Raw genomic sequence first — 27,677 nt, forward strand, 5'->3', positions numbered from 1 at the left:
CCTAGTACAGGTGGTGCTAGTGAGGTCCTGATTCCCTGCGCAATATTTTCCTAAGGTGGTTAGGGTTGCGTAGGTGGTACTTACCTGATACCAGTAGTTACTGGTTGTGTGCTACATATGTTATTTTGTACTACAGTATTATTCCTAAGTTCTAAAAAGTGCTAATTCCTGACAGTGGTCCAGGTGGCCCTGTCCCCTGTATATATAATCCCTTGTAAATTCTGCCCGTGCCTGTTGGCACATTGTAGAGTGTGTGTTTTTATCTAATGTGTTGTGTATAATACAAAGGCTATTTTTATAGAATACCTTGTGTGGAGTTTCCTTTGTGGTGGGCCTTGGGTGTTGTTGCTGGGTGCGCGCGCAAACGCTTTACACATCGCCTCAGGGATAAGCCTGACTGCTCGTGCCAAGCTACCAAGGGGGTGAGCAGGGGTTATCTTTGGCGTGTAACTCCCCAGCCCTGACTAGAGTGGTGGTTTCTGTCTGGCTTTGGCGCAAGCCCTAGCCAACCAGAAATCCCATTTCTAACATTGGTGATCAGCGGTGGGATTTGGACTTGCGTTTGCGCTGTACCGCAGCGGCAACTGGCCGCACTACAAAACTCTGCATTTAGATAAATCACATGGTATAGGGATTATTGTTCTAAGTTTGTGTTTAATTGTCATTTCTTTGGAAATGTGGTTTTGTGCACTGTGAGTTAGGTGTCCCTAGCTCGGGAGGGTAGATCATCCCCCTTAGTGCATTGTGTTTCTGGATTCACCAGAGGGTGGGATCCAGTGGTGGCAGCGTAATAGTGTCCAGTACATTTGTCCCCCGCCCTGCGCCCAGAGTTGGTACCTGTGTCACGTGGTGGTCAGGTTGAGGAATCAGGGGTGATAGAAACTGCCTTACCAGTCCGAGGGGAGGGTTGGGTGTGGATGAGTGGTGTGTGGCACTAGGCAAGTGAGTGTGAGTTCTCTGGTATAGAGAGCTTGCTGAATCCTTTGCAAATTGTGTACTCCTGTGTTAAGCTCAGACCCCTAGGTTCCCTGTGTGATCTTTTCTCAAGAACGTCCGCCAAAATGGAGCCAGCTTTTGATTTCGGTGATCTGTTTGGGTACAGTATGTTGGAGTTGGTAAGGTTCTGTGAAGAGAGAGACATAGGGGTGGATGAGTCAGACTCTCAGTCCGAACTTAGAAGCAGCCTGATCCTATGACAAAAGGGTCAATGGGGTCTTGAGCGCAGTAGGATAAGGGCCCGGGCCTCACACCAGGAGGGTGGTGGGTCTGTAGGGAGCCCTGAAGATTTAGAAGAGGAGGAAGAAAGTAACATGACAGGGACGCCAGTAGATAGTGGAGACCCCATAGATAGGGAGTCCCTTGCTGGGTCCAGTGTCAGGAGCAGCACCCCATCCCTTTCCCTGTCCCCAGAGGAGTGGGTAGATAGGAGGGAAGAAAGGGAGCATCAGCTGGCCAGGCCATGGAGAAGCTCAGGATAGAGCATGCCAAGCTGGAGACCGAGAGGGTCTTAGCTCAGAAACAGATGGCGGAGGCTGAGCGGGCCTTTGCCACAGAGAAATTAGCTCTGGAGGGTAAGTTGTCCCCTGAGCGCAGTTGTAGTTGTCTGGGCTCCCCAGGGAGGGTTGAGTCCAGTGGTGACAGCGAGATAAAGTCCAGTGCAGGAAGTCCCATTCCCAGTTTACCCAGTCTGGTACCTGTTTCCCAAGAAGAGGAGTATAGGTTGAAATTCAGGGGCAGTAGGAAGCTGTCTCACCAATCTTGGGACATGTTTGTGGGTGAATGCGAGGATGCACTGGATGATTGGGTAAGAGTAAACACGAAACGGGATTTTGAAGGACTGTATGCTCTGGTTATCAAAGAGCAGCTACTCAGTAGTTTTTACCCCGGGTTGCGCCAACACCTGTTGGGATATTACGATTTGGATGCTTGGGACCTTGCAAAAAGAGCAGACCGATGGGAAGGGGTCCCAAGTTCTGATGAGGAATGGGAGAGTGATTCCAACAGTAGTGGTTCAGAGATCCTCCAGCCCAGCGTGGTGGAGGAGGCTCAGTGTAGCCCAGCTAGGTCCCCGGATAGCGAGGAGGGTGTAGGGGCTTACGGCCTGGCTCAGTGGAGCGGGAGTAAGTGGGTGACCGAGGGTCCCCAGACGCACGAAACCCTGCCTCATGACTTGGATGGTTTCATGAGGGAACACCAAGTCTGGGACCTAGGCTGTCCTGTTAGTCCATTTGAGAAGGATCACCTAGTGTATGGAGGACCTGGAGCGTCTGTAAATAAAGCTCCAGTGGTTCTGATGTCTGGCAGTACTGCTCCAGTAGGGAGGGTACAGAAGTCCAGCGAGAGGAGTGGCATGGGGCGGTGTTCCCCGGTGGAGGAGCCAGTGGGTCAGGGACCAGCCGGGAGGGCTGAGTCTCCTCGAGGTGACCATGGTGACCACACGTCTGTCCTGGGGGATCTTCGCGCACTGTCAGGTGGACAGGGGACGGGAGATCTGCGCCAGGCAGACTGTCATGCAACATATGAGGCATATGTTCCTCTTGGGGGGACGGTGTGTAAGTCCCCCGAAGTCCTGGAGTGCCAGGCAAGTATTCCACCAAAGGTTCTAGACCCGAGGTTGGGAGGCCAGGTTCAGGATCAGCCTGACCTGAAGGGTAGGACGACTGTAACCAGTGTCCTGACCGGTTCTTCTTCCAGAGGTACCGCCCCAGTTGGTAGGGAGCAGGACTCTGGAAGGGGGTGCAGAGGGTGGGAGAGCCCACCTCTGACCCCAGTGCAACCTGAGGGGTTAAACCCTAGGTTGGGAGACCAGTTCTCAGGGAGGGGTCCTGAGCTGGTAGGTGAATTGCGTTACGGGGTCGCCTCTCAGAGGAAGAGAGGGCGGAACCCCAGAAGAAGAGGTAGGGGGAGGAGATCCTCACCCGTGACTTTTGGTCAGCTTGAGGGTACAGACCCTAGGCTGGAGGATCAGTGGCAGTTTAGAACTGCCCTGATGAGGGGTAGAGTGGAGAATGGCCGCTATGTGCCAGGGGTTACTACCCCCCACTCTATGGTTAGGCAAAGACCGGTGGCACCTGGGTGGCCTAGGGCCTGGTCTTGGCCGCGGACAGCTTGGGAGTACCAGTGGGGTAGCCCAGTTGGTCCAGACAGTGGTGTTAGAAAGAATTCCATGGGTTCACCGTGGCGTAGAACCGGAGGGTGTCCCTGCAGTTGCGGGCCCGCGTCCGTGTTCTATCGCCCCAAGCAGGGAAGTCCATCACGGTGGTGATTGGTCTGCCCTGCGTTTTGGCTGGAAGGGGGTTGTGTTGGACTTGGCCCTTCTGGCAGGTTCACCCCTGAACTTTTTTTGCTTTTTATTGGTGACTTGGTGTGATAATTGTTTGGTCTCTGCGCACTTTCCCTGTGTCCCAGGGTAAAGTGCGTGCGTGCTCTGAGTGCATGTGGTGAGATAGGCCTGCCCTCCCATAGGAATGCATGGGGAATGTATGTGTCCCTAGTAGTTCCTGATGTGTGGGGTGTGCAGGCCCGAGTTTGGTATGTGCGGACTCGTGGGAGTGAATGCTGCGCGATGATGTGTGCGGCGTGCATGTACCTAGTGTGGAAGTGCCACTTATAGAAGTGGGCACTTCTGTGTGCAGTGTGTCTGTCGCGTGATTGGCTGGTCATGTCATGTGACGGGCTAGGGATTCCCCAGAGTCAGGATGAGTCACCCAGTGGTGAATGGGGAGATCAGCAGCTAGATGGGTGGGAGGAGTACACCTGGGTCCTGAATAGGACAGGGTTTTCCACACACAATGCTGGCCCCGCCCCCTGCGGTGCGACTGACGACCCTAGCCCTGCCAGTGAATAGAGTGAGGGGCTGAGCACATCAAGGGTGCTCCCCAACCAGCTGCGACTGGTTTTCCCCCTCACCCTGAACCCAGAACAAAGGGTTTGACTGTATAAAAATGGGGCTGTGTCCCCACAGAAACTGTTCTCTTCCAGGATCCTATCTGAGGGGGGCTGCTGCTGCTGGAGGCCAGGAGGAACCGCCACTTAGGACTGCCTTCCTGCCTGGAGGGCCCAGTGAGCTGGCCCCTGGCCCAGCCTTGCCCCCTGCCTACCTCCCTGAACTTTGCTGGACTTGCCTTCTCCCCAAAGCGCCTGGAAGCGCTTTTATTTTACATATAGCGCTAGGAGCGCTTTTATTTGGTGCCCCCGCGCTTCTAGAGCGCTCCTGTGTCGCCTCTGCAGCGGCGCCGAACTGTTCCTCCTAAAAGAGGGAATCCCTGGGGTAGGGATTCCCCCTCTGGTGGCTGAGATTTGTGGCGGGTGCCCACCCCGCTTATAACGTGATTTCAGCGGGTGCCCACCCCGCTATATGTCTCAACGTAACGGGAGCCTACCCCGTATTGCAACCACCGAAGAAGGATCACCGCAGCGGCCCGGTCCGTCCCCGGAAGTCAGGCGACCTCCGTCGGGACGTGTGTGGGACTTCAAAGCAGGAAGCGATGGGAGCCTACCCCGCGCTCCTGCACTGGGCGGAAGACGGGAACCAGGAAGTCCGCGAGTAAGCGGGGCTCCCGTGTGCCAGGAGAGCCCCACAGCCACAGAGGAGGTGGGAGCGCTGCGTGTTCCCTTGCAGCTGTCCCCATCGCCTGACCGGAGGAGCCCGTCGGAGCAGCCCATCGAAGTCCTGGTGAGTGGGGGCTGAAGGGGGAGCCGGGTTAGCCTCCCCAAGCACTGTAAGAGCCTGCGAGGCTCACGAGTCCCCCGAGCGGGACTCCAACGTCGGGGGTGATCTCGGTTAGAAGGTCCCCAGAGAGGGGGCCCCCACCTACCTGTGCCAGCGCTGGGGGGCATTTATTGGTCCTCCGTTAAGTGCCAGTGAAGGCACTGAGTGTATAGCTCTTGGGCGGCCCCGTCTGATAGCGGGCCGCCCCAGCCGGGGCATTTCTATTAAAGAGTCCTCCGATTGGGACTCCACTGAAGGGGGCAGTGCTCTCGAGCCCCGAGAGGCTCCAACTTGGAACATTGGTTAATCCAAGAGCGCGAGGTCGCTCCAACGGTTGGGGGCATAGTTTCGAAGAGCCTAGAGGGCTCCAACCTACGCAGCCTTGTTTGTTTAGAGCCAGTTGAGGCCCCAACGAAGGGAGAATTATTGTTCAAGAGTCCAGAGGGACTCCAACGTTGTGGGGTAGCCTGTCCCTTCGCTGAGTCCAGAGGGACTCCAACACTTGGGGGCATCCTTATTGATAGAGCCCAGGGAGGCTCCAAGGCATGCCAGATTTGTTTTAAAAGGCACAGGGGTGCCCCAGTATTTCTCCAACTGCCCAGCACTTAGTGGGCCGCTGCAACGTTTAGGACACCCAGTGCTACGTTGCGCTTTGGCTTGCGCAGCTTGTCCTGACTTTGGGACAAAGGGCATCCTAGCCCCCTACCAGGCCAGTTGGCCTAGGGACTGCCACAGGTGGTGGCTTATGTGAGTTCTTGCGCAATTGTGTTTCCCTGCACCTCTGAATGTGTTGTTATGCGTCATGTGCCTTGTTTTACACCACTGAATGTTTTTATGCATCATGTGTTTTCCTTCCCTACACCTCTGAATGTGTTGCGATGCATCATGTGTAATGTGCGTTTACCCCTACAGGTATTGTGATACTTAGGTGGTTGTTTTCTCCCTAGTACAGGTGGTGCTAGTGAGGTCCTGATTCCCTGCGCAATATTTTCCTAAGGTGGTTAGGGTTGCGTAGGTGGTACTTACCTGATACCAGTAGTTACTGGTTGTGTGCTACATATGTTATTTTGGACTACAGTATTATTCCTAAATTCTAAAAAGTGTTAATTCCTGACAGTGGTCCAGGTGGCCCTGTCCCCTGTATATATAATCCCTTGTAAATTCTGCCCGTGCCTGTTGGCACATTGTAGAGTGTGTGTTTTTATCTAATGTGTTGTGTATAATACAAAGGCTATTTTTATAGAATACCTTGTGTGGAGTTTCCTTTGTGGTGGGCCTTGGGTGTTGTTGCTGGGTGCGCGCGCAAACGCTTTACACATCGCCTCAGGGATAAGCCTGACTGCTCGTGCCAAGCTACCAAGGGGGTTATCTTTGGCGTGTAACTCCCCAGCCCTGACTAGAGTGGTGGTTTCTGTCTGGCTTTGGCGCAAGCCCTAGCCAACCAGAAATCCCATTTCTAACACGGAAGTAATGTGTGAAGTCGTCCACAGCCCCGTTTATTTCTGTTCCATTTTCTCCGAGTAGCTCAGATAAAGATGCACAACAATGAATCTGTGTAAATGAATGATTGTTCACAACTATTCTGGTCTCCATATTAAAAGAAACAAGTAGATTTTGAGAAAGTGAGCCTAACCACCGTGGGACGAAGAGCACTTTATGTTTAAAAAAAAATAGTACAATTGATTCATTTTAATAGATTTATGGAATCAGCTCAGATTGTAAATCAGAATATTGCTCTATCTATCCTTGTTAAGACTGATGTTTGTGTATTCTTTCCACTTGGTTAAGCATTGTAATATTGAACAATTACATTTTTACTCCTGAATATTCAAGGTGATGCTGGCTTCTCTACATTAGTAGCGTAGATTATTTCAAATATCTCCATACCAAAGGAAGGCCTGGTTTGAAACTTTACAATTTCCTGAAGAGGGGAAAATGTTGAAGATGAGGTTCTGCTTTTGACAAACAGAAGGTCAGTTAGAACTCCTGGATTACTCAACACAAATGTTGACAATTCTTCTGAAAACGATATTCTATAGCTTTCACAACTTACACATTTGTTTTCAATGTTTTACTGCCAGGGCACACCAGCAATCTGAAAGCGTTCATACCCAGACAAAACAAGTGAATTTAGTTTTGAGTGGCTTTTCCTCTTTTATCTAACAATACGCAATGATACACATGTGCTTTCTCTGCCAGTTGAATAGTATGTCAATATTTGTCCAGCAAAGTTATGTACACTTCTGTTCCTGTTGGACATAATGACTTTGACCTAATGACTTCATTACGTTAAATCAAAATGTTTGTGTTGTTTAAGTTGCCCAATAAACTATTTTGCCAATGTACTCATTGCAATATTTTTAATCACAATGGCTTACAAATTACAACACCACTTTAGCCCAGTGTTATCAGTCATGTTTTTATATTCTATTTCATCTACAACGCTAATATTGGATTTACATAGCTCTCATTGTGTATAGAGATAGCTATTCATGTAATTTTAAGTTAACTTTTTTAAGACCAACTGCATTATCTCAATCAATTTCGAGGTCTATTTCTGTATTTTGTATATTAGTCAGTGATTTACAGTGTTGATTGCGTATTACACTCTTCTTTTGAACATTCAGAACTACGATGTGTTCTGCTGAGCGTCTTTAGTTATTTTTTTTCTAATTTGTCCCTCTCCTTTTCCTTAAATTGTTAGTCTGATCCAACCTCTTCTACCTCATCTGATGATTGTCAGTATGGTATGGAAGCTAAACTACAAGACATGATCTCCATACGTAGGAAGGTAGTCCTACTGGACTTTACTTTCTTTTCATACATAGAATCCATCTAATTTCTTATCTTTCCTTTGTTTTAACCATTCCATCATGCAGTCCAGTGCTTTTGAAGCTTGTGAATCAATGGTGGAAGGTATGCGTTGAAGCAATGCACACTCTGCATGTTACATTTGGCTGAGATCACTGCTCACAAAACTACCTAGTGTGTTGCTGGTGCTTGGATCTTCTAGGCCTCTATAGCTGACACATTTCAAGCGATGCGTCCAGCTGCCAAAACCAGTTCAATATGTGTTTTAACTATGTTTGCGACTCGTAGCAGCTTGCTTTTTCTCTTGTTTAATTTGACTTCTAAAGTGCGTTCTTTTTAAAGATGACATTTCAAAATTGATGTATTGTGTTTTCTACAGGCTGAAGAAAGGCACGGCAACATTGAAGAACGTATGAGACACCTTGAAACTCAGCTTCAAGAGAAGAATCAGGAACTTCAACGAGTAGGTTCATGACTGAAGACGCAACTTATAGGTTATGGCACAATAAAGTTGAGGGTAGCTTAGGTATCAATATATCTTTTGAGAACACAATTTAGCAGGTTAACATAGCAATATCTTTACAGTCAAAGCTAAAGCTTTCAGGAAGCCTCTCAGCCTAAGATATGCTAGTAAGGAATAGTTTGATGCACTAGAAATATAAATGTAGGTGGGTAAGACATGTAGGTTATCCTGAGGGCCACCATGACTGAGGGTTGCCATAGGCACCAGGTGTGTCCTGTACCCAATAAGCAGGTTGGGTAATGTACTAGGAATAGTGGCGGGCGTGACATTAACCTAGGTGTCCTAGAGTTTAACAGTGTAGGTAACACATTACTGAATTTATCAATAATACTAATTTCAGTCCAGAGGAGGCAACAGTAAGCGCCCGCTATCCTTCACATTGAATACTTCATATACAAGCAATCATATTGAAATGAATGTTCTACTAACTAGCATCATTCAGAAAAAGAAAGAATGAAAAAAAGAAATTAATGTTCGACCATCATAAGAAGCCTTTCTGTCTGTACTTTAGCAATGTATGCTGTTACTTCACATACATTCACCACGCGGTATTTTACATTGCGTTTGTTACAACGCAGGTCATTACAACGACTTGCGCTGGAGGGCGCTGGAGTTAGGAATAGTATGATTTACTATTCCAACTCCAGTCTACGTATAGTAGGGAAGGTGTTGGAATAGTAAACCATGCTTTTCCTTAGGTTAGAGCGCCATCCAGCGCAAGTCGTTGTAACGACTTGCGTTGTAATGACCACATTGTAAAAGCATTGCTATGCAATGCCCGCGTTGTAATGGATGTCTCCCGTACTTTAGTTATTACATTTTGGCATGTAATTAAGCCTGGGCAAAGCACTACGCTACGCTCGCGTAGTTTGCGAAGTTTGCGCTACTTCGCACTACGCGAATTGCACGTAGCACAGTGCAAACATGCGTAGCGTAGCATTGCGTAGTGAAGCGGTCATTTTTTGCTTGCTCGCGGTCCTCACCATCAAGTTGGCGACCGCGAGCAAGCACAATGACATCCCGGCGAGACTTTTTCCTTGTTCGCGATCAGCAACATCAAGTTGCCGATCGCGAGCGTGGAAAATAAACATCCTGGCGAGATTCTCAATGCGAGGAGGTCAGGTTTCTCATTGCGAGTGGTCGCGTATGCTCGCGATGAGAAACTACCAGTCCGCGTTGAGAAATCTGCAGCTCGAGTAAAAATCTACTCGAGCAGCAGAAAACTACAGCTCGCACTGTGCAAGATGCCGTTTTCAATGATTGCACAGTGCCGGATGCTTGTCCGCACTGTGCAATCATTGAAAACGGCATCTTGCACAGTGTGAACAGGGTACTACGCAGTTCGCCAAGTGCTACGCGTAGCTCGCGTAGTGTGGAGTGCACTTTGCGTAGCTTCGCGTAGTGCTACTTCGCGAACTACGCCCAGGGTTACTGACCTTCATCAAGCAATGAATGTGTACATACATTGGGAGCCATTATATTAGTATTGTACAATAGTGTTGTGGGTTAATGAGAATGTCAGAATGAAGATATTTTTAAGCCTCACCTTTCACCTGCACATTTTCCAACCCCTGGATACAGAATGGACTAATCAAGCTCTTCCTTTTGTTCTGCTCCTTAAGGCTAGGCAGAGAGAGAAAATGAATGAAGAACATAACAAAAGGTTGTCCGACACAGTGGACAGGCTTCTGACCGAGTCTAATGAACGCTTGCAGCTGCACTTGAAGGAAAGAATGGCCGCACTTGAAGACAAGGTAAATTACTAATAAAATAGTTTCTATCAAATACTGCCAGGTCGAAATGGCACTTTAAAACTGTGCACACAGACTCTGCAATGGCAGGCCTGAGCCATGTTTAAAGGGCTACTTAGGTGCTTGGCACATTCAGTGCTGCAGGCCTCCTAGTAGCATTTAATATACCTGCCTTGCAGTTTACTAGGGACTTATAAGTAAATTAAATATTCCAATTGGGTATGAACCAATTTTACCATGTTTAGAGGAGAGGGCACATGCACTTTAGCACTGGCTAGCAGTTGTAAAATTCTCAGATTCATAAGACCACCAAAAACGATGTCAGAAAAATTGGAGGAGGAAGTCAAAAAGTTGGGGGGTGGGGGTGAGACCACCCTAGGGCTGACAGGTTTAACACAATGCAATCCACAGTATATTTTAGGATTATGAAATAATACGACACCAGGCCAGCGACCATCTTCCACAGCAAATTTCCTTTTGACCATCCGCCCATTCAGTGACGCAACTGAACTTTGTTGTGGCCACGCAAGGCAACAAAAGTTATGTCTATAAGGCGGCTCAAAAGGGGTAAGATCAGATTATTCAGAATTACTCAATAGAAGCCAACCTATAGATGGCCTAAAAACATGATAGATCCGGCACAAGGGTTAACTCTTATATCATCTTGGGGCAACACTTTGGAAACTTTTTATCATATTGTAAAAGGAAAACAGATAACTAATCAGCCAAACAGTACCCACCTAGGCCAACCTAAAACCCCATGGCACATCCCGAATGTACGGGAAAGCAGGAGTGCATTAGGACTAGCCATGAAAGAATACAACAAAAATAGACGAAATGCTGCAACAAAGAGTTTGCACACAAAGAAAATTGCATTGCAAGCTGATACGGTCTGTTAAGATGAGTTTATGTACACTCCCTCCTAGGTCCACACAACCAGGCAAAATGCTGGCAGTACATTAATAAACTGGACAAGAAGGCCAGTGTAAGGGGCAATGAATTCACAATCGAGATATGGATTAAATATGTTGAAGCCTTATATAACGGCCAAAAAGGAGCTGATAAGTTGATGTGCCCTCTAAAAACAGAAGAAAACCCCCTAACACACCCAGTCAATATATCACCTAATGGGCCAAGTGAACATCTCAGGAGGCTTTTGAGTAAAATAGGTGACAATGGGGATCTGGACAATACTTAAAACAGTGAGACCATCTTCTGCAGTCCAGTCATAGGCAATGCTCGTAACACCATTAGAGGGAATGGAGCTCCAGGTCCCAGTGACTTGCCTGGCCTGTATGTTTTCACAGATTCAGAGCTCTGGACACATCTACTAAGCCCACTATACCCTCATTGCTTCCAATCACTCTAAAAACCACATTTCTGGCGAGGATGCATACTACACCCTATTCATAAAAAAGGTCTGCACACTGACACATCAAACTACCGTTTACTTTGATAGACATGGAGGCAAAAGCATATGCCAACATTTTTCTCCAGCAACTCAAGGCACGGTCCACTGAAGACAATATGATTCCTTATTAACAAACTGGGTTCAGGCCAAAATCATCAACTATAAACAACACCGTTGTCTTATCATATCTGGCCTATCACAGCACACAGCCTCTAAGACCACACCTCTTTGCTTGGTTCACAGATTATTCAGCTGCTTTTGATGGTGTGGACAGGAATATACTATGGTCAAAACTGGCCCAAAAAGGGATTGCTCCTTCTCCAATGAAGGCGATCATCTCCTTCTACTCCAACACATTGGTCTGCGTTATGCTTGGTAATGGGAAAATGACTACATTTGAAGTATCTACAAATTGTGGTCTGAAACAGGGCTGCCTGTTAGCACCCATTTTGTTCAATCTTTACAAATCTGACTTGGGCCAAGACATATCTAAAGCCAAAACTGTACCTCCACGGACCGGCATGCATAAACTCCCTGTACTTTAAGCTGTGGACCACACACAAACTGGAATGCAGCGCGCAATCCACCAACTGAACGTATATAATGCTCATAATAAACTTACTTCTAACTTTGGGAAGACAAATGTTATGCTATTTGGTAAATACAAATATAAATCCAAACAGACTTGGAGACTAGGTCATCTGAAGATCAATTACACCTTGAAATATAATTACCTGTGAGTTTGGTTCACCGAGAAGCGTAAGGTTAACACACAGCTGCAGCATCTTACAAAAAAGCGTCTGCACTCGTATTCGGGATGTGCAAATTAAACAAATATTTCTACAGTCCCTTGGCTTAAGCATTCATATGAGTTGTCCGAGCAAAATTACTACCCACCATTTCTGACGGTCACCAAGCCTACCCATGAAACCTGCTGGTTGCACTGGACAAGGTGCAGTGCACTGCATCCAGGCACATCTTCAATCCACCAAACTACACAAGGCAGTCACTGTCACGCCTCGAGCGTGGGCTGTCTAGGCATGACCTGGAATGAAAGGTGTACCTCAACAGAGGCATTACTGGAGATGTTCAGAATCCCCATGGGGAGCATATCTAGCCATCACGGCCAACGAGGTCTGTATTGGTCAGCTTAGAGACAGCAATGACACCACTTGTAGCATACCTGGCAATCAAGTACAGTTTGGAAAAACAGGCGTTGGCCGTTTCTCGAAAAACAGACACAGAGAAAGTTCAGGACGCACCTTATCCACTTAGTTGCCAACTCCTACAAAACAACCAAGATGCAGCCATATTTAAAAAAGCCCTTACTGAAAACCACCAGATGCTTAATACTTTGTGCGGAAATAATGACCCTGCCAATTCAAAATACAGGACCGACTGGGGAAATCTGTTCAGCCAGCAGAGTTGTAGGGTCTGTGACTTTATGCGAGTATCGATGCTCCATTTATTACGCTGTTCTCCATTATTTTTAACTGCATGCCACATTTTATTGAGAGCAATGTTTTTAACACAGGGTAGCACAGTATGCCAAAAAGCCTGGGCCTATCGTTAAGCATTCAAAAGACCAACGGATCTCGCAAATGTATAAACATCTTGCACATTGCCATTAAAAAAACAGTCCACCCTAGCGTAACGGGGGGGGGGCGGTCACACTCGCATTCTGCTTCACTAGCTTCAAAAATACCATGGTTGTATCTGTGTATACTCTTTTTATTAGAAGTTTTAAGAGTGTTTGCAGAAGGTCTAATGCTTGTGCTTTTACATGGTATTGTACTAATGTTTATTAATTGACACTATATAGTATTGACTGACTGCATTGTTTTTTTGTTTTTCTTTTGTCAGTTATACATAGGCCCCGATTACAACTTTTTGGCGGAACAGTGGTGCGGCGGAGCAAACTATTGCGCCACTGCTCCTCCAAAGGTTGCCACCTCCCGCCCACCAGATTGCGACTTTTAAGTAGCCTGGCAGGCGGGCGGCATTCCGGTACCATGGCTGTGCCTCCTTTAAAGGCTGCAATGCCTTTGAAAAAGGCACCACAATGGGACTGCACCACAAGGATCCTGCACGGCATGGACTCGAAAGTCCACATTGTGCAGGAACCTATGTGCATGCACACAGGGGGCACATGTTATGCCCCCCTGTGTGCATTCGCATGAGGTTGAGACACAGGGTGGCCCTGAAGAGCCCCCTTTGTTTCCTCCCCTTCAAGGTTTACATGGAGGAAGAACCTCCATGTAAACCATGGAGGAGAGGAAACTCGTAATATGCTTGGTGGGACCGCAGCAGTGTCGCCAAGCATATTGCAGCCTCTGCCCGCCACACCTAAGCCAGGGAGCAGCGGTTCCTTAGTGGAGCCGGCGGTCCCAGGGCAGTCTGTCCATCCAACTCCTGATGCGGTGGTCAGACCGCTGGTGCGGCGGTGGCTGGATACGCCACCGCTACGCAACCACGAGTCTGGCAGTCTTCAGACTGCCAGACTTATGATGGGGCCCTCAGTGTTGTCTATTTTGTGAAATTTTGACATTTGGTCTCATGGTATGTATGGGGAGTGTTACTATATAAATAAACTTGTCAATTAATAGAGCTCAAAACACACATCTGTTGGAGACTCATCCAACTCCATAATAATTTAAGCTTTGACTTTCCTTGACCCGGCAAATGGCCTTCCTTTTAACTTTGAAATGTTGAGGTGTGCATTCAGACAGAGCCCTTTCTTGCAGTGCAGCACAGTGTGGCTGAAGGAAGGGCTAATGAACTGGAGCATTAAAAGGAATGCCTAAAGAGACAAGAGGCTGAAAGTGTAACCGCATCTGTTGGTTAGCTGTCCTGGCTCCCACAAAACTGACCTCAATGAGATTGGAATTCTGCTCCTGCTTCCATCGCCTTGCATCGGAGAGCAGAGCAACATGGGAAAGGTTAGATCACTTGGCAGCGCCACCATGGCAGCCATAGAGTTGCATCTGTGCAGTCACAATCCCAGCAACTGCAGGGAGTGTGGTGGCATTGGCCAGTCTTTTCAATCAAAGGTGCACATTTTAATGTTTCTGACACATGGAACGTAAAACACATACGCCATTGAAAACGGCGCGGGCTGCATGGAGTATCCACTCGTGAGGTGACCGCTGTGCCATCAGGTTGATGTGGCAGCGCTCTTAGATGAGGGAACTCCTCTTAAGGTGCGTTGTGGTTTGCCTGCTTAGTCATCATTTTATATTAATGTTAAATATTTGCTTTATTTCACTTATTAGTGAGCATTAATATGGGAAGGCGGTAGAGAAGTGGGAGGAGCAGCTGAAAGATGCGACTGGCTACTTTGTGTACCAAAAGATGTAAACCATCAGCAAAATAACATAAAATAATGTGTGCTCATTCAAAATGGGAAAGGCAAATGATTGTTGCTCTGGGGATCATCCAAACAAACCGTTTGTTGGAGGAGGGCTGACCCAAAGCCCTCTCTGTACATTATTGTTGATTTGGAAAAGCTAAATTTGTCAGCCGAGGCCTGTGCAGGTAAGAGCGGTGGGGAGGTTGGGCCCGGGAAAAAGATGGGGGGGGGGGGGGCAGGGGGTTTGTTTCGACAGACGATGGCGAGGGAACATTATTTATTTATTTAAATTTCCCTCTCGTCGACCGCCGCAATCCCTCCCCAACCCGGTCCCACTGCTTTTACCTGCGCGGCTGAAATCTGTCTCTATCCACACCAAATTTGAAGCCCTTAAATGTGAAAGTTAAAACTATCTAATTTAAAAAAATATTTCAGTCTTCTGGGCCAGCACTACGGACATATTATTGGCCAAATAAATAGCCGTTTACAGCCCCACCACTCATTGCATTTAAATGCAGTGAGAGTAGCCTCTGGCATTTCATTTTTCACAGTTATTTTACAGGTGTAATTCTTTTTTTCATTTTCAGAATATTTTAATTCAGGACTCGGAAAGCTTCAGAAAGCAACTCGAAGACACATTACATGATAAGGTAATGAAGGTGTTTTGATTGCTTCAATTAAGCGTTATGGCTGAGACTTAACTTCTCAATGTCGAGTAGATATTGTCTGCAGACACGGAATAAATGATTCTCAGTTTATCCCCTGGCAGCGTTCACCATAAATGTGATTTTATTAAATTTCCTATCATAGAGACGCAGAAAATGGATTACAGGAAGATTATCTCAGTTTCGCTCTTCACAGTTTCATGTTATGCAGATAAACTACATTTTATTTAAAAGGTGCTTTGAATTCTGATTGCAAAGCTTGAAGTGAGATGTTTCCAACTGAAAAATTCAATTGAATAACTTGCCATTATTTTGATATGATCTTCAGTTTTTAATCTATTAATTAAAAATTATTCTCAATGCTGTGTTTAAAGTGATCTCCTCCATTTTACATATTAGAGTCCTAATTTATCGTAGACATTTTTATTGAATTGCACAGTGAGTAACTACGTAAAGATGTCTTCAGTCTGAAAGTGAATACTTCCTGCAAAGTTTGACAGACTACTTTTCCTAAAAAGAAGGAAGGCTCTCACCCACCAGGGTGGCATGCTCCATCCTCATCACAAACCCGATAGGGTGAGTGTGATGGATTCGCACTCTGCCTGCAACTATGGCATTGTATGTGAGCAATAGTTCAGGAAATGAAGGACAACATAAAGAAAGAAGACTCGTATCAATCTTTTATTTCAAACAGAAGATTATGGTTTCTCACCATATCAAGTCAGTGATAAGGTCAAGAGGGTGAAAACTAGATCGATCAGTCATATTATTAATTAAGCCATGTCTTACTGCAGTCGGTACATTTACAGTTCCTTGCCCTACACACAGGTACTGACTTATGTATATTTTATCTGAGAAAGAAAATGCTCAGTTTATTTAAGGAGGGTATAATTTTCCACTAATTCCTCTTGAGTAAATATCGTCAAAGGTGTGGTTTGTTTGTCCCAACAGCAGAGTCTGATCATCTCTAATGTCTTCTGTTTAGGGAAACTAAAGAAGGACAAATGTGCATTACATCTATATGTTAAAAGAATCCACACTCACACACTTGCATTGAACTTATATAGCAAATCAGATATGAGGACATAGGAAGATGAAACATAGAATATGACAGTACTTATACAACTCTGTATATGTTCAGGAATATGCTTGTCAACTTTTTGAAACACTATTTTTTACCCTTCTCAGCTCATATTATTTATTGTGTTTCAGTCACTATCACATATTATAGTAGCTCATCTAAGACAGCCCTCCTCATACTCAGGAGACCCTAACCATTAAGTAAAGATACTGTAGGCCCTCCACCTCACCAGAAGCAGCAGTCAAATTCCAACAGATGCATTAACACCGTTAATGAATTGAAGGAATTGTCAAGGAATGAACACCACAATCATGAGATCAAATAATTTTCAAACTCCTCTGTAAGTCAAAACAAGCATGACATAGGGGACTATTTAGAGATTTATAAATTGGTGGATGCCCTGTCCACCCTATTCAGAGTGTATAACTGGTTATGTGCTTTAAATAGTGTGTAGTAAACATCTAATAAACATTCAAATACACACTATTCTACACTCTTAAAATTATAAACTCTTGAAATAAAATCAAAGGGTCAGATAAGTCGTCAAACTTTTAAGACCAGTCTTCAATTTTGTATTGCCATAAATATTATTAGGTTATATCAGATGATCTTCATGCTCAAGTGGTTGCAGAATGACTTGCCAAATGTATATTTATTATGCAGATCACAATTTTGGACCCCCTGTGATTGACAGCAAACATAGTGATGGTGGTGGGCAAAGTCAGCAGACCATCATCCCTGCGTATGCATTCCCTTGTTAGGCACGTCTTTGCTCAAATGTAAATTCTTGGATGAAGATGGTGGGTGAGAGAAAATGCTCCGTCTTCAAATTGCTATGTAGAGAGCACACAAACAGAAAAAGGCAATCCAAGGCAATCTCAATCCAGTTCAGGACTGGAGGGGCTTCTTGGTCCCTCTCTGGGACTCCGAGCCTGAGCAACCTGCCAAAACTGGAACCCTGCAGAAAGCACACTCTGATGCCTGGGAAAGGCAGCACGCAACAGGCTATTGCCATCTTTTAAGTTGTAAGGTGAACAACCATTTATCGTCTACCATACCCCTCTAGTGAATAATGTTCATAATGACTGATCAGATTTTCTACACCTGAGTCTTACATGGTGAAGTCTGCGCTGCATTGGCTAGTGGGGTTAGGCTGTCACTTCCACCACAGGTTTTGAGGGATTAGTCTTCGCATTATGATTGATACCATTTATCTTATTCAATGTGGAATAATGCACGGTTGTGTGTTATGCTAACAAAGATTTATATTAAACAAGTACCCATCTGTTTATTTATATTTGCTATATTTTGATGTTTCTCTCTTTACTAGGAAAGGCTCTCCGAGGAAATTGAAAAATTAAGATCTGAACTAGATCAGTTGAAAATGAGGTCTAACTCGTTGCATGATCCCACATTAACAAGGTATTAATCTTTTTGGTTACTTTTACCTTCATATTCAAAATGTTGGTATTGTAAATCGTTGGTGGGAATAGATCATAGTCCTGATGTGATTTGGGACTGATCTGTAGAATCCTCAGTGGTACAGTTGCAGTCAATTTTCTTTGAGAATTACTTTGACTTATCTTTGATAAATTTGCCGGAGCAGCAAGGAGGAAATAATCAGAGACTTGCGATGAATTTACAGATTACAGATCTTTAAAATTTTAAGTAAATAGAGATGCATTTAAAAAAAAGCAAATAAAGCAAAAATAAAGAAAATTGGACAACCGGTTGAAAGCTTCAGCAACAAATAAAAATATTTCATAGAAAGTAAATTTATAAAGTGTTGCATTGAAATATGATGGAAATGAAAAAAAGAAACATAAATGTAGATGGATCGTCTGGATGTCTGACTCAGGCCTAGGCACCGCACGGAGTGCATGGGTTCAGATGAAAGTGGGCGGATATGGCCAGTCAGTGTTTCAACTTTTAAATTTAGAAATATGTTTGTGGCATAAAAACGTTAAGCACGACCTGAAGGATGTATCTCGTAAGGGCTCCTGAAGAGTCAGATAGATTTTGTGGGCCTATTAATCTAGAAATTAATCACTTTTAGACTTACAAATGTATTCGTTATACCGGTCTTTCTATATACTTACAGGATAGTTTAAATATATTAGATAATTCAACAAAACCAATTCAAGCAGACAGTCAGTTTGTTACTGTGGCCCTTTTTATGAATTTAAAGTATTTGAACATTCACATCAATGGTTCCCTTAAACCTATTGTTGAAATTTTTGTATCATTTTGATGACTACATTTTTCATGTTTTTTTCTAAATTGGTTTGGGGATTTTATGACTTCAATGTAGAATGCTTTCATGGGAACACAGTGATGTTTAGTCGGCAGGTAACAGGGACTTGCCTCCCTCCAGATGTGAGAACAGAAGTGCACCAATTCTGAAATTGCTTATGTGGAGAAACCATTTCACTTTTTTCAGCAGTGAAAGCTAATACAATACCATTTCGATCTTCTTTGCAATGGGAGAGGTCTGTATTGAGACTAAATCTAACCGGGTATTGGTTGACAGTCTAAGGTTGAAGGCATCTGGGTTCATGTTGTGGAACTAGGCTTTGACTAGTTGTTAAACTAGGCTTTGACTAGTTGTTATGTGTTGCAATTGTCAAGTAGGGTTCTTTGTTGAGTCGAGTTTTGGGAAGGTGTTGGACATCCAAGTCTGAATGAGGTGGAGTCAGTGCACGAAATACTGAGTTGAGAGAAGAGGACACTTTCATGTAGATTGTTCAGTGGCCCTGGGGGCACATGCAGTGCCCTCACACATTTGTGCACCGTGTGCCAGGCACCACATGGTGCCTGGCACATGGTGCATGGATGTGCACAAAGTGCCTTTTTCTACAGCTTGTGCTGCAGAACTTTTCCTGGGACGCAGCACAAGCTGCAGTAGAAAAAGGCACTTTACAACTGCCTGCACAGTGATCTTATCCTAATAGGGCAGGTGGGACCGCCCACTTATTGTCGGACGGTCACCTGCCCGATACGATGGTGTTCAGTGGTTCAACCGACCACCATTGTAATGAGGGCCATAGTCTCCATGTTTTAAAAATGTAGTATTCCTAACCTACTAAAGAAACCTTCTTTTGACATCTCCTTCACACCTAACTGCCTTCTCAGACTGGGAATGCTACAGTGATAAACAAATTACGTAGTGTAACTTTCTCATCATTAGTGAAAAGGCATTTGCAAATAAATTGCATTTTAATTTAGCAACCCTCACCCTCGTCTAAATAGTTCCATCATCTTTAAATACCAACATAAAGTGAGATTGTTGTTGTTCGACCTGTCACTTTAAGGGTGGTCTTCCCCAATCATTTGGCCTTCGCCCCTCCTGTTTATGCTGATGTCGTTTTTGTTGGCCTTAGGAGCAAATGCACTTTACTACTGCTAAGCAATGCTAAAGTGCATGCACTCTCTCCCCTAAACATGGTAAAATTGGCTTGTACCCAATCAGCAGATTTAATTTACTTGTAAGTTCATAGCCAAGTGGTACCCCATGTCCCTAGGGCCTTTAAATTAAATCCTTTTAGTGGGCCCGCAGCACTGAGTCTGCCACAAACTTAGGAAGCCCTGTAAAAACATGTCCCAGGCCTGCCATTGCAGCTTCTGTGTGCAGTTTAAAACTTCCATTTTGGCCTGGCAAAATAAACCTCTTGCCAGGCCCAAACTTTCCTTTTTAATACATATAAGTTGCCGCTAGGGTAGACCCCAAACAGCACAGAGTGCAGGGTACAGTGTATTTAAAAGGCTGTACATGTACTTTTAATTTTTACATGTCCTGGTAGGGAAAAACTCTTAAATCTGCTTCTAACTACTGCGTGGCTTACCTATCCCATAGGATATCATTTGGTTTCCTTATTACATTTAATGAGTAATAACTTTCAATTGGGAGCTGGTATGAAGGTCGAGTTTGGTCTCTAAACAGTTGTAATTTAAAACGGCCTTTAATGGTACAGTTAGATTTTAAGTCACAATTCTGAAAATGCCACTTTTAGAAAATGTACATTTTCTTGTCCTAATCATTTGGTGCTTGTAGTCTGTATCCTGGGGCACATGAGTAGGCATAGCTGGCAGTTGGTCTTTGTGTATTACTCCCAGACAGTGATACAAAGGGGGAGTAGGTATTGGCAGGATGGGCCATCTCCAACTTGATAAGGGGCGCGGAATTGTCACCTAGGACATTTGCACATCACAAAGACTGTCTCAGCATACTTGAAGAGGGTTTCACACTAGTGTTTTGTGCCCCCAGACAAGAAGTGGCCAGCAGGGTGTCAGGAAATTCCTTACACCTCTGTAGTTGAGAACTCTAGAAGCTTCTCCCACTGCTAAAGGGAACACTATGTGTAAATATTGAACCCTCTGAAAATTCTCTTTGGATCATTTCTGGCCTGTGGACTCTGCCAGGAAGAAGGACTAACTAGCTGTGAAGTGTACCCTGCTGACCTGCTTGCTGACCAAGGAATGGTTTGCTGCCAAGGCCTGCTATTGCTGCACGACAACTCTTCACCTGCTTGGAGCTGCTCTGCTTAATCCAGCTTGCCTGTGTGGACCCAGAACTCCAGGAAGTCTCCAAGGGTCAGTTTGCTGGCTCCCTGGTCAAGTCACAGGCTTCTATGATGTTGATGCAGCTCCAAGCATCTCACATCACAGCTCAGCGTAGCCCAGCATGATGCAGCTCATTCTCGATGACCACGCATGTCAGGGCAAGTCCTCGCAAGAACTGGTGGTTTATTCGATGACAATGCAGCCCGATGCTGATACCAGCCCAGCATGATGCATCTCGTCCTCTGCACTATGCATCACAATGTAAGTCTCCACAAGCCCCACCAGCTTCCTTGACCACAACGAACAAGGAAATTGAATCACAGCACCTCATCAACGGTTCCTCGATGCCGGCCCTCACATCCCCGTGCAAGGGCTGTATTCAGCCTGCACTCCATCATGGTCGGTTTGAATTCGTGATTTAGACCTAGTCTACAGTCACCAGATAACCGCTGTTGGTGCATTTATCTACTTAGCTCTTTATTTTCAAAAACGCTTTAAAATTGCATAGCTCCGATTGTACTGATTTGAGTTTTGTTATTTTGGTTTCAAAAAATGTATTACATTTTACCTAATTTTCCTAAATTGCCGTAGGATTTTCTTGTGTTGTGTTTTCACTGTATTGCTGTTTGTGTGTTGCATAAATACTTTAAACGTTGCCTCTAAGTTAAGCCTAATTGCTTTTGTGCCAAGCTACTAGAGAGCCGAGCACAGGTTAATTTGGGCTTTGCTTGTGTTTCACCCTGAGTAGAATGGTGGTTGCTGCTTTCAATCCCTCAACTAGTAATTAAATTTCTTACACTCAAAGTACACATAATCTTCAGCCTGCTATTGCCTTCCCCATGTGTTTGAGTAATTGTTCTGGTAGTATATGTACAGTGTAGATTGCTGCTAAATCTTCCAAAGCTGTTCTTCAGCTGAGCCTTGCATACTGGCAGGATATCACACTGAAGTAAACAAAAAAGTGATGGGTGGGACGCCTGAATTCATCCCACAAATCACTTTTTTCTTTACTTTATTGTGAAATCCTAACTGCGACGCACATGCCCTGATGTGAGACCCATGCTCTCTTTGCCATGAGAAAAAATCTGCAGCCGAATGAAGAGCCCCAACTAGGAAGAAACTGATCTTGGGTTGCTTGTGTTTCAGTTCAGGGAGGACCAGACCTAGCAGTCCGGATTGGACCATTCCTTTTTGAACAGGGTCAAGATTGATTTGCATATGACTGGTTCCAAACTGAGATGGCATGGTGTTCAAAATAATGATGGACTGCCATGCTTCTCGAGTAATTACCAGTGGCTGAGATTAATTCAAGCATTCAATCCATCACTTTTTGGTATACTTAAGTGAAACACCCTAAGTGAAACAGAGTATGCCCAGACATGGGTCCTGTACAGACTGTAACCCTGGAAACAAGCTATACCTGATGGATGAACCCTAATAAGGGCAAAACTGGTCTTGGATTGCATGTGTTCCCGTTCAGGGAAGAACCGGCCTGGCAGTTTGGGCCGGGCTGTTCCTATTGGACAGGGTCAAGACTGATTTGTATATGGCTGGTTCCAAACAGAGGTGGCATGGTGTGGAAAACAGTGATGGATTGGGATGTGGTCCAAGTGGCTGAGATTAATTCAAGCATTCAGTCCATCAGTATTTTGTATACTTCCCTGCTGTGAGAAATCAGTGTCCCCATACTTTTTGCCCCTATTTTGACCACTAGATACTGGTTTTCTGGTTCTTACTGTGCCCTGAGCTCTGCTAACCCCACCCAGGACCTGTGCTCTGACTAAACCTATATGTAATTTGGTCTAATTACAATTGGTACTGACAGACCCTGTACGTCCCTAGTAGATAATAGGGCTAGGGTGATTCAACCTATCTATAATTCCCTAGTATATGATAGGGCAATGAGGTTTAGAGGCCTGGTAGATTTCCTGCACTAGTGTCTGCGCTGCTGTGTTTCCTGCTGTCTTTTAAAGGCAGACCTGCTTTGCAGACTGTCTTTAAAATTAAATTATATGCAAATTTGACTTGGAGTTAAAGGTACCTCCAAAGTCTCAAACTTCCTTTTTTATTTTTTTTACATATAAGTTATCCCTAAGGTCTCCCCTAAGTGCCCCATGGGTAGGGTGCCTTGTAACTCTAAGCAGGGACATTATTAAATATGTTTTTTACTCTCTGGTGAGGGAAAAACGGCCTATTTTGTTTTCCCCCATTGTAGTGAATGGCTCCGTAGGCAAACATTGTAATATTTATATTAAAGTATAAATATTGTTTGGAGCCATGTAAAAAAATATACTTCACAATATCAAATTAATAGTTGAGATAAATTCAACAACTTGCCACTGTTGGATTTGTAATAACTATTACAGGAAAGAAGTTGTTAAACTTTCTTTTCTGTGAGTAAAAATCCAGCTTTCCAGCTGCACTCTCCTGATTGGCCAGCCTGCTCCTAGACTGTGCCAGTGCTGCCTGAAGAGGTGAAGTGTCCTGTCAGATGACACAATAAATGTACTGAGGTCGGAGAAGTACACAATGCAGAGCAGGTGTCAGGAAGAGGGTAAGGGGTAGCCATGCTATTCTTCAAAAGGAGAATGTCACTTTAGGATAGCACAGACCCACACCCACATCCTGCTTTTTCAGCCACACAGGAGCCTCTGTAATTCATTAAGGGGAGGGTTGGACAGGGAGTGTTTAGGAAAAGTATCCACACCATTAAGTTGGGTTAGCCTGATCCAGTTCCTCTGGAGAGAATTCTTCCAGGCTGGATTTTGAAAAAAATATGCTTTCTGGAATGGGAATGTGCCACAGTTTGGAGGGAGCGGTAATACACCTGGGTAGCACCCTGCATCCCATTTGTCAGGGGTGCCCTCCTTGCTTGATGCCCAGAAACTATGGATAGATATGGGAGAGCTGCATACCTCCTCCGATCTGCTGCCTGAAGAGACAAGAAGAAGGAATGCCCTGCTGACTCCCTGGCCTGCACCAAGAGGACTGCATTCACCAGGACTGCACCTGTTGCACACTGTGAGACTTGCCTGATGCTGAAAGTCTAATGAGTTGACTCCATGCAAGCTACAGGTTAACAGAGCCCACCTGCATCATCTCCACAAAGATTCCTAATCCTGGAGTGTGTCCAGTGGACCCTTAACCCCTTCCCATGCTCGCGACGGAACCACTCCGTCATGAGTCACGGGCGCCGTGTGCTCATGACGGAGTGGTTCCGTCATGCTGCGGCCGTCGGCGGCCGCACCGCCCACGCGGCGCTAATTCCCCGCCTGTGTGGGCGATTAGCGCAGTGGGCGGAGTCGTGACGGAACCACTCCGTCATGAGCACAGCGCACCCGTGACTCATGACGGAGTGGTTCCGTCACGAGCATGGGGGCGCCGCGCTGCCCCCAAACCCCCCCAGCGCCGCGGCAAAATTTGTGCCGCGGCGAAGGGGTTAAGTATTTGACCAGGTGCATTATGGGAATTACAGTCCATACATGCCAAGTTTGGAGCAACTTTAGGGAAAAGCTCCATAACGTGCCCGACCCAACATCGATAGTCAAGCAGCTACCTTCAACCATGACCCATCCTGGATTTCAGGTTCATCCCTTTGAAAGCTCCAGACTTCCAGGATTTGACCAGGGCCTCACAGTAAGTCAGGCCGGTGAACCCGCACTGAACGCGGCTTGATGAAGTGCCTTGCTCAACATCGAGGGAAAAAGCTCTAGAAAAACGACTAAGTGTGATGGTACATTTTTTACTGAGGTCTCCTGCTTAGTATACGTTATGTTATGTTAAAATATTTATAGAGTGCATGGCTGCCCCAGCAACAGGACATCCCCGCGCTGACTGTGTGGTAGAGTGGGAAAGAGAGGCAGCTTAGTGATCGGAGAATAACCAAGTCTTCACAGCCCTTCTAAAAACCTAATGGTCAGAGATGCTGCGGTAGAAAAAGGTCGGGAGTTCCAAAGGGCAGGCGCCAATTCTCCATCGCGGTTGGCATCAAACTTTGACTTTGTCCTGGTCAAGTGCAACCAGATGTCCCAAAGTGGTGCTATATGTTTTTAAGCATTAGAAAGTGTTGATTCTTTAAAAATTCATATCTCTGGTTCCCTGCATTGTATTTTTGCTGTTTTGGTGTCTATTTATTAATAAAAATATAATCTATTTTATAAATTGAAGTTAAATTTTTATAGTGTGTTGTGCCTTTCCTATTTAATGTATTGTTTTTTTTAATACTTTACTCACCGGTCTCCTCAGTTACGTCTGACTTTGTGCACCTGAACCACCTACACATTGAGGTTCTTTTTTGTTTTGTTTTTATCTCAAATAGCTAGCTGATTCAAATCCTGTTTGATGAAGCACTTCTTGTAGTAAAGTCTAAAGAGAGAGGCCTTTTTCTCTGTAGGGAAGGATTTTGACAGGGCCAGATTAAAACTCATAAAAGCAGCAGTTCACTGATCTAAATTTATAAGAGGCTCTGCAAAGAACACAGGAGAATGAGTTCCACCATTACAGCCCATAACAATGAATTTGTATCCCAAAATGTCTTGCAAATGCCTTTCCACAGAGATTAGAGTAACCCTTGACTTCGTGGCATAGGAAACTGACCTGGATCAAAGAACATTTATAGTCCATTGCATTGTTTTTATTCCTATAAAATGGGCTTCGACATAGCTTTAGCACAACTAGTAAGGCAAGGGTGGTACAACTGCTGGAGACCTTTGGGCTACTGCTATGCTGAGGCCTTTACTTTTGACCATGGTGCTACTGTTCCTTGACGAGGGAGTTGCATTACTCGAATTGTTACTGTAAAGATCAGAAAGAACTACTGCTCTCTGACGATAATCTTGACCAGGCCCGATAAGACACATGCGAACATATGTGCTTAGATTAATCACCCAGGGCGCACATCAGAACTTGAATCTTGAGTTTATCCAATGCGGCCCTTGCAAGCCCCACTGCCACTGATAAGAGGAGGGATTCAACAAGGTGAGCAGATATAAGAAAGGTTCACAGCATTGTTACTGCTGACAGCTGCATTGTAAGTTTTATGCGCTATTTACGTTTTTTAATCACTGCAAAATGCCCTCATGATGCCCGTGTAGCCGTTTTTAATGTCAATGCTTTTATAATACAATTATGACTCAATATCTGGAATCATTTTCCCGGTCTAAGTCGAGCCTCGCTTGTCATATCGCAGCACCAGCCGAAAGAGACTAAAGACTGGGACATGGTGGTTAGTTTCTTCCTCCTTAAGTCATAATAAATCAGGACAGTATTCAAGAAGAGGCAAGTTAGACAGACGTGGCTTTATTGGTAAATGTAGAATTTTCCAAAATTACTAGCATTGAGAGTCCTCTTAAAGTGCCCTTATTAATCAGCACCAGTCTGCCTGAGAACAACGTTCATTTCTGAATTAAATCGATGCAGATAGGCGCATCTTGTAAATCGTTCAATGACGCAATGTCGATTGTGAGAAGATAGCAGACGAACCAGAATGTTCCGATACTCATGGATCAAATTACCAGACATGAACGACATTGCTGTCTTACAGTGTTTTATCAGGGGCGGCCTTAGGCATGTGCAAGCTGTGCACCTGCACAGGGCCACCAAACCCCAGGGGCCACCACGAGGAATCAGATACAATACATATTCATGGCGGCCCCTGGCAGGGATTTGGCGCATGAACGACTGAGGCGTGCTAAATCCAATGGTTGTTCTTATACTCTTTTCCTTTCTGACCCAGTCTTGTCTTTGTGTGGGGTCGGCCTTGTTTCGGGCTCTTCTGGTAGGTCTTGTGCTTGTTTAGAACTTTTTTTCCAGGAGAATCGAGCTTGTTTTAATAGTCCAGATCTGGCACCTCCGGAGGCTCGCATGCGAGCGAATGCGCAGTGCCCGCGAGTCCTGCAGCGAAGGGGTTACAGAAGCACCACGCATCACTGGCGGCAGGAGGGGTGGCAGCACCCGTGCCCGGCATGCAGCGAGCAGCACCGAGACCGGCCGAGGCCATGCACCGGCGCGCCTAGAGACCCTGGGCAAGAAAGGCTGCCTTGCAGAGGATAGCATGCCAGTGTGCAACCTTTGGTGCCAGCTGCGAGGTGAGCAGGCCGAGGGTCAGGGCATGGGGAGGGGGAGTGAGGAGGTCAGCGTGTGCCACTGCAGAGTGAACCCGAGGGAAGGTGAGCCATTGGACGAGGGTGTGGGGAGCCCTGGGGAGGAGGGCAGATCAGGCGTAGGAATGTATCACAGCCCGTGGGGGTGAGGAGCCGGGGGCGTGGGGAAGGTTGGGTGAGGATGTTATTGTAGATGGTGTGTGCTTTGGGTCTGGGTGGAGGTAAGCCATGTGAGGTGGCGAGCTGGAGGTATTCTGGTGGTCATGGGAAGGGAGGGCATGATGAATCGTGAGAGAGAGCCTCTCTCTCACGATTCATCTCTGAGAGGGCGCGGGTCGGAGAGGTGGTCACCGTGTGCCAGGGGTAGGGAGTGGTACAGATCGGCGCTGTATGTTGAGAGAAGAGTGAGTCAGGAGTGCAGGGGCGGTGTTTACTTGTGGCTGAGGGGAGGCATGGTGACTTTTGGAGGTGTAACTTGGGAGGCACGGTCGTATTGGGGGAGTGCAGGGGCGGTGTTTACTTGTGGCTGAGGGGAGGCATGGTGACTTTTGGAGGTGTAACTTGGGAGGCACGGTCGTATTGGGGGAAGAGGAGAGCAGGGTACGAGGTGTTAGACGTAATGTTAAGGATTCATTAAAATGATTACAATTACTTATCAACAATCATGAAAACAGAGTATGAAGCTGATACTTGTGATCTAATGAGTGGATCTGC

At 45.6% G+C, this 27,677-nt stretch overlaps 1 protein-coding gene across 3 annotated transcripts in view; it reads left to right on the forward strand.

Annotated features, from left to right (window-relative positions):
- Window positions 1-27,677, forward strand: part of PPFIA2 (PPFI scaffold protein A2) — a 1,995,062-nt gene that overhangs the window by 1,266,958 nt on the left and 700,427 nt on the right. For all 3 annotated transcript variants that reach the window (XM_085652973.1, XM_085652974.1, XM_085652975.1), the window contains 4 exons: window positions 7,902-7,985; window positions 9,668-9,799; window positions 15,144-15,206; window positions 17,633-17,724. In XM_085652973.1, the coding sequence (XP_085509099.1) occupies window positions 7,902-7,985; window positions 9,668-9,799; window positions 15,144-15,206; window positions 17,633-17,724 (371 nt within the window). The remainder of the gene's footprint in view (window positions 1-7,901; window positions 7,986-9,667; window positions 9,800-15,143; window positions 15,207-17,632; window positions 17,725-27,677) is intronic.

This window comes from Triturus cristatus, chromosome 4_1 (assembly GCF_964204655.1).
Source record: "Triturus cristatus chromosome 4_1, aTriCri1.1, whole genome shotgun sequence".
Classification (NCBI taxonomy): Eukaryota; Metazoa; Chordata; class Amphibia; order Caudata; family Salamandridae; genus Triturus; species Triturus cristatus.